This window comes from Nestor notabilis, unplaced genomic scaffold (genome assembly GCF_000696875.1).
Source record: "Nestor notabilis isolate BGI_N333 unplaced genomic scaffold, ASM69687v1 scaffold24772, whole genome shotgun sequence".
Lineage (NCBI taxonomy): Eukaryota > Metazoa > Chordata > Aves > Psittaciformes > Psittacidae > Nestor > Nestor notabilis.
The window spans coordinates 549-8,876 of record NW_009919064.1 but is presented as its reverse complement, the minus strand read 5'-3'; the positions used below and the strand labels follow the sequence as shown (position 1 = coordinate 8,876).

General features: G+C 35.3%; 1 protein-coding gene across 1 annotated transcript; it reads right to left on the bottom strand.

Annotated features, from left to right (window-relative positions):
* Window positions 1–2,979: 2,979 nt before the first annotated feature.
* On the bottom strand, window positions 2,980–6,405 carry LOC104402246 (TBC1 domain family member 22A-like; the record flags this gene model as incomplete). Its single annotated transcript, XM_010010069.1, has 3 exons — window positions 2,980–3,159; window positions 3,954–4,294; window positions 6,349–6,405. Coding segments are annotated over 3 exons (578 nt in total), but the record flags the coding sequence as incomplete, so codon positions are not given.
* Window positions 6,406–8,328: the final 1,923 nt, after the last annotated feature.

Sequence of the window (8,328 nt, the reverse complement as noted above, 5' to 3'; positions counted from 1 at the left end):
ACAGATTATTTATTTATTCATAAATAAGTTTTAATTAACCTAAAAGAATTAGTTCTTTCATATTCTTAGAATTCTGGGGTGGGGGATTTTTCCTTCCTGTCCTAGTTCATATTCTCAGATTGTGCCTTGCTTTAGTAACTATTTGTGTATGTAAACATCTGCTGGACAAAACTGTGCAGAGAAACTTTGAGAATGCTTCTATCATTACATATATATGTAGTATTTATCAGTGGATTCATCTCCCAATCGCAGTCTATACCCGGTATATTCTTTTGCTCAATGTATAATTTGATGGGGTTGATGGAATCTACCTATTTCCACAACTTCGCAATATCCAACCTGTGGAGCAAACCCAACTCCAAAATCTGTTAGTGGACTTCAATGGCTAAAATAATCTTCACTTCCAAATTTATATGCCTAATCCATCTTTTTGAGATTTTTCTTGTAAAAGAACACACTCTTGCACAAGCTTTAGTTGATATAGAAGACTAACAATGCATTTTAAACTGTTTTTATAGGATAATGATTATTCAAGTGTGACTGAAAGGATTTCAAGGTCATTTGTATTACTTTGTTCTTAGTCTATGTTGATTTCTTATGTTACAATAAGAGAAAAACCAGAGTTGAAAATGTGCATGACATTGTTTCAGTTCCACAGATTAACTTTTTATATTGCTTTGAAAAGACTAGTTGCATAATCTCTTTCAAGAATACGCACAATGATGTCAAAAAAACATAGTCAATAGAAATACTTTATTTCTGCTTCTATTACTTCCAAGCAAAACCAATGCTACTACATGCAGAAATGAACAGAAATACTTGCTAAAATGTCTCCAAGACAACTATTCACTAATTCAATTCACCATGACAAACAAAACCCAACTATCTGTGGATCTAACACAAAACAAAGACTTACACATGCACAGAATCAGCCAGCTGCAAAGCTGCAACAGAATAGCTACCTGTCCCTTCATTACTCTCTACAAATCTTAGCTTGGAGCCTGTTACCTAGTTTTACTTTTGGTCCATCTTCAGTATTACTATGAAGGGACAAAAAAAGCCAACAATCCACAATGGAAGAAAAAAACAAAACAAAACAAACCACTCTCAGTGTACTACTGTCATTGTACATGAAGAATCCTTTTTAAATAAACATAGTCTTCATTGTAACATAAAGAACTAGCCAAACATCTCCCAAAAACGCATACACACATGTATCCAATAGATTCTGATGAACCATATACATACGTTTGCACATATATATATATGCATACACACACCTTCCCTAATAGATCCATATAATGTAGTCAAAGAGCTAACACCACATGACCTACTATTACTAACTTCATGATCATCAAGAGTTTGCGTGTTATCAATAAAGAGTACGTATCTTTCACTAAGAAAGGTCATGCATTATTTATAGATATATTAGTAAATGCTACTGGATATATCCCAGATACAAAAGTCAACATGCTTGTATCAAAAAAAAAAAAACGGCTTAAAATTCTTATTCACACAGCTTCAAATTCTGTACTCATTACAGGTTGTACAGCAAGAGAAAAAAAAAACAAGCTTCCTGTAAACTAAGATAGAAAAGGCATTATTTAGTGATATCTACAAGAAAGAATACTGAAAGCTTAAGAGCAACGTCCTCAAATTTCGTATGCCTATGTACATTTCTGTTTGAGATTTATAAAGTTCAATACAGAAAAAAAAACAAACAGTTTGTTTAAATAACATTGACTAAACTCTCACCACAGTCAGGATGACTGCACTCCTACTAAAATGGAAATTTTCTTTCATTCGCTTCAAAATAGTTTACTATAATCCCTAAATCTGATTTACCGAGAAAGTATTCATATCTAATAAGATAGCAAAAGTGAAATGGATAGGTTTAAAATCAAACTTCTTCCTTCTGACTTTCTAACCTTATGTAACAAAGATTTCTGCTATTACAACATTCTCAAAAGTTATATGAGTTTTCATGTCAGTCATAATCACATAGCTCATAACATCTGTTAGATCAAAGGGGAAAAAGCAATTCTTGAGTATCATTTTGAAGCTTATATAAAGTGTTATTTGTTTTATATAAAACATGTAAATTGTTCTACAACCTCAGAGTTTGTTCACAGTTGCAATTTATAAGAATGTCCAACCCATTGAAATATGTTTCATCTAGTTAGTATGGTTTCCATAGTTCTACTTTGCTAGCATCAATCTCACGATAAGACACAGCACATGGTGGGGGCACGGGAAGGAAGCCACAACTTGGACTAAATCATACTGAAGTCTCAGACTGATTGTCTCATGACCACTACAGGGCAGGAAACCATCAATTCAAGAACAGCAAACATGCAGTTTCTACTTCCTTCCTTAAGAGTGTGGGAGACAAAGCCATGTGACTCTCTGATATGCTCTCAGCACTAGTATCTACTATTCGTCAGTTAAAATCCAGTGCACAAAGGAAACAGTCATCTGACAATACACTTGCTTTCACATTAACATGTTGTCAGCATTCACAGATGAGACACAGAACTACAATCTGTGAACATGAAGAATGCTGAGTAGACAAGCAGTAATACTTCCATGCTTCATTGTTTTTCACATCCATATTTCTAAGTGTGAGAATCATTCCTGTACTACATGCTGTTCCATTATCAGGCATTAACACTAAACACAGCTAATTATAGTTTGGTTTTCCTCCGGAGGCTAGCCCAGTAGGAAGAAATAACGTGAAAAAGAAAAGAACAAAAAGGTAACTAACACCTTACATATTAGTAGGATGTATACAAATCACATATTACAAACCTGAATACAACAAGCATTGAACTGTATTTTGTCTTTTGCAAGATCAATCCTAAATGCTGAAAGGATTAGATCCTAACTAAACCATCAGGCAGAACAGTACATTAGGCAGAAAAAGATTACAGCTAAAGAATAATTTACATGCAATTCATAGCTCCTATGAGAAATACTCACCAAGATCTGTATTGGGGCCAGCAAGCAGCTGCTTAAATTTGTCTAATCGGGATGCTTCTCTTTCACTTAATGCAGGAGTAACTGAGGTATTACAGTCTGCCATTCCACTCACCAAGGGAGGGGTGGAAGTTTGTGGAAGGGACTGTGATCTCTGCATGGAAGAATTTTCACTAGCATTATCTGAAGGAAAAAAGAATCGTAACAGTTAGCCTCAGCTACTGAGAAGGTTACTAATAAACTGAATTTAATTTGTAAATTTAAAAGAATTAGGTTTTGGAGAAATGTAAACTGAAGAATAGCATAAGTTTGGACTTCAAATGACTTGGATTTAGCAGGAGGAGCATTCCTCTTCCAAGCAGTATTCCACAATTAAAACACATCAATTAGAGAACATTCTAACAGCAATTGATTTTAAAAATCTCTGTGCTACTGAAAGCCATTTCTATCCCCCTCACCAATCTAAGAAAAAAAAAAAAAAGTAAAATAAAAAAAAGGAAGGGGGGCAGAGGTGGAGGGGAAATCATTGCATTACTTTAAAGTTTATACATAAACCACAGACCAGATCACATAAGGATGAACTTCCCAATCCACGCATGGTTTCCTCCAATTTTTCAATATACTTTATACAGTAGCATTTTAATAAGAATTTTTCACAATAGTAGGAAAACTATTAATTGCAGACATCTTGGTGCAGTTAACTATTAAAATGCATTCAGTGGGGCAATTTCCTTTCAAAACTGAGCATGTAATAATGCTGAAAACACAAAAGTTTAATTATTCTTCCCTCACCCATGTATATCTCACACACATACTTTAAAGTTTAGTAAGGCATACAGTGCCTCCCTCAAATCAGTATTGATTACTAACATTTTCCTGTGGTATTATGAAAAGGTTTGAAAGGGGTTAATGTCTTAAAGGACAAATATTAGTCCCCTCATTTGATTTTCAACATCTTTTTCATTTTTTAAACATACCTGATGAGCTCGACGTATGACCTTCACTGATTGATTTAACAAGCCTAGTATCACCACATGCAATCGAAGACAATTCTGCAGATTCCACTTGTTTTTCTTCCTGTAGATGTTCTTCCTGAAACTTATGCTGTTCTTGTAGCTTGCTATGATTCTCAATCACTTTGTGAGCCGTTTCCATGACCACTTCTGTATTTAAGTTTTCAGCAGCTATTGCTAAGAGTTCATCATCATCATCCCCAAGATCCCAAGCATCACTTGTGTTACTTTCAAATTCTTGAAAGGTGCTGACTTTCTTTAGTTTCACTGGAGTTGTAGGTGGCTTTGAACCTGGTTTTACCAAGCTGTTCAAAAACAAGTAAACAATATTTAGAGAACTAGTAATGGAGTATGAAAAACACTATGGATAGGTAGCAAAATTTATCTTCCTCCAGTCATGTTACTGTTAAAAAAAAAAAAAAAAAAAAAAACACCAAAACCCACACCAAACAACAACAAAAAAACAGACCAACCCAAAAAACAAATAAACAGAATACTACTGCAATAGTTTAAGAGATAGACAGGACATGTTGCACTTCTGTTGCTTCATGAACTTCTGCAGACTGCAATTGTGGCATAACAACACAGCAGCAGTAATCAACTCACCAGGTCTACTCATGTCATCATAATCAGTCATGCAATTCAATCACTGTCATAAATCAAGTGTCACCTTAAAACTCATTACATCTATCATTCCTCCCTATACAGGCACTCCAGCTCAATTTGCCTCAGAACTTTGCTCTTCTCGTAGGCAGGATATTTCCTCTATATGCTAGTCTAAGTGTACCCTGATCAGCTTCTAACCTTTCATCCCTCTGTCAACACACAGTGTAACAGAGAAGAACCAAGCATTCCTCCCTAGCTTGGCACTTGTTCTCACAACCAAGCTGAGCAATCACATCTCTCTCCAGATTTCAGCTAAACAAGGCATAAAGTTGAGAGAGCATCCTAGTCTGCTTTCAAAAAAAAAAAAAAAAGTTACTGTCATTAATCCATTGCCCTTTCTGCCCATCCCTGTCTTTCCACCTGTGCTCACTTACTCTTTTTTTTTTCCTGTTGAGACAACGCAGCCAGAATTGGAAATCGGAAAAAGTTCTCACACAGACTTCTTACTATGTCAGTAATGTTTCTGTTATGTACTACAAGGAATATCTTTCCTAATAGGTGTTACAGAACTAACACTTTCACCCAGCTTGTCATTATCTAAAATAGCAAGGTCTTTCTCCTCTTCCGTCATCATTTCAAGCATTAAGCTTTTAGTTTTTGTTATTGGGTCTCTCTTCATAACTCCACATTTTGAACCAATTCATTCCATTCCTTTTTCTTCAGTCCTCAAGGTCACACATTTCAGCTGCCTTTAACTCTGTATCATCTGAAAATTAACAAGCACATGTTTATCTTTTGTGCCATTTCAAACAAGCCCTTGGGAAAAAAAAAAAAAAGAAAAATAAAAATCACTAGAAGTACAAACTCCTTCCATTAAATTTTGGCCTTGCCACTTTGGGCCATTCATTTCATTGGTCATACAATTTTCCCTAGATTCTCACATACACCAACATTTCAATGCTGGTTTCAAAGGAGCTGTGAACTCTACCAACAAACCAGAAACAACTTTGCCAAGGACAAAGTTTATAAAAAACTGTCTTTCAAAGAAAATAAATTTTAAAAAAAGTTAAAAAAAAAAAAAAGACAATAAAGCAGAGAAGCAGGAGCTGTCAGAAAGCAGTATTTTGCTGTAAACCTCAGCCACAAGGAGACGAAAATAATTCACTTATTCACTTTAGTTGTGGGTTATCAGCATGAAATTTATTTGGTTACTAATGACGTTTAACATAATGTTACCATTTTCATGTTCATTGTGTTCTGATATCACAAATAATCATCATCTATGGCAATAAATTTTTAAAGCACTAAAATCTATTCTACCTACTGACTTACCACAAGCAAAATGCCCACCTTTGCCTCAAAGTGATCTACATCACAACCTGACTTTTCTCTCTTACAAAGAAAGCCAGCCCATCAACACAAAGATGCATGCAGGAAAGCTGCTTACACCTGAGTTATAATCTTCACCTGCTAAATTAAGATTAGTTTTTACCATACCATCCAATGTGTAAGGCACTGCAAATAGGTAATAAATGCTGGCAATCTAGGCTAGTTAAGAACTGAACAGCTAATTTGTTGCTCCCAATATGGTAAGCATCAGGAAGTCACAAGAGAAGAGAGAACAGAGAAGTCAAGATTATGACAAAAACTGAAAAAGGAAGATTAACAACAAGTTTATAGCTAACAGGGAAGAAAGAGAAAAGGTAGAGGAGATACACACTACCTGGGATATTTAAATATTAGGTTAACTTACGTTCCATGCAACAATGGATCAAAAGGCGGATGCTGAGCTCCATACACATGTTGAATACTAAAGGAAAAGAAAGAGAGTTATCACAAATATAGCAAAACATTTGGGATTCTTCTGTGTATTAAATAAATAGCCAATAATAAGCAGAACTGAAATGTTCCAACAGTTTCCTGTTTCAAGAATCCCTCATGACACTAAAAATAATTAAGCTGAAATTCAAGCATATACTAAAAAGTAACTTACTAAAAATCACAGATTAGCCTAACAGGAGATTTAGGCTAACTCAGATTGACTCAACATAAAAAGGACATGGTGAATGCTCCATCCCTGGCAGTGTTCCAGGCCAGGTTGGACAGAGCCTTGGGTGACATGGTTTAGTGCGAGGTGTCCCTGCTCATGGCAGGGGGGTTGGAACGAGATGATCTTAAGGTCCTTTCCAACCCTAACTATTCTATGATTCTTCTATGACTTAGTTTTCTGACCAGGCATTAAAACAAGGAAAGAAAGTTAACTCTGCATTAAGAATCTACACTGCTTTTAAATTCTCTCTCTTTTCCAATATATCATTTTTTCATTTATCTCTTACAAAAAAATAAAAATTCTCAAAGAAACGTCTGTAAAGATGTCATCACCCAAAATCCAACCAGTCAGTTCTTAACTGTTAATAAAGTACAAGGCTGATACATTTAAAGAAAAATGTAAAAAATGGCATGTTAGAGAACTAAAGCTGTGAGAATATTAAAACAAATGGTTTGAAATAAGTAGCTTCCAAAGACAGATTTATTCACAATTATCTTTAACATTACAAAATGGCATGTTACTTCATGAATAATAAAACTCTCTATAAACTAAAAGTTCATTTCCCCACAGTTTTCAGCTATAAAATTATTTTACACGTAAAAAACTTCCATAGAAGACACATCAAGATTTAGATCTGACTTCATAACAGAAATTACTACTACAAAACTCTGATTATAAAAGGAGCAAATCATACGCAACATTAGTATCTACCTACACCTGCACTAAAAGCCACATAAAAGGAAACAAACATGCCCTCCTGACAAATCAAAACCAATCTCCAGACCATAAATATAAATAAGTCTGACCTTAGTAAACCTGAGATAGAATCATGCCAGGAAGACTGCAGTTACAAATTTTGAGAGACTTAAAATTATACTACAGGAGCATTATTACCAGTAGTGAAATTAGCCCTAGAGATGACTGAGTGGTGGTTTATAAAGGCTATCAATTTTCATGTGATTCCATGCAAATCAAAGAGTCAGTCCACCACCAGCCTTCCTACATGACTGTTTACATACACCACACAGGGAGTCTCTGCACTCTCCTCTACACTTGCGTGGGGGTCAGGTGTCCCCTTCCATTTTGGCACACACACAAAATCTGCCTTTTCTTTCAGACATTCTACGAATGACCATGATGGGAATCCACTCAAATACAAAGCAACAACAACCTTCTCTGCACCATTAAAAAAAATTTAACTCAAAAGCACATTCTCAACAGAATCCGTGTTTATCCACATGCCTGCAGTTGCCTTCAAGTTAATCAAATGCAACTATTCATAGACCCTATGCAATCGAGGAGAGTTAAGTGTGTTTTACTCTTAAAGGACTCAGCAAAGTTACAAAATAACAAGTTCAGCTACAAGAACAGTCACACTGAAAGAGTTAGTTTATAACTAGAGAAACAAAAACGCTACAAGTTAGTGCTTACGGGTAATTCAGAATGGAAGGAGCTAAAACCATGAGGAGGATTGTTTTGTTGAACTCAAGTAAATGGTATAAAGTGTAGAGTTACTGTTCTCCGAGAACCAAGAGCACACATGATTTTTTGGAAAAGAACACAGGAAATAGAATTACTCTACTATGAGAAGAACTCAGGGATGGGGGCAGAGAATGGTATTGTTAAATAATCACCGGAACACGCATTCCCAGCCTGACATACTGGTCAAAAGAGTTAATGTGA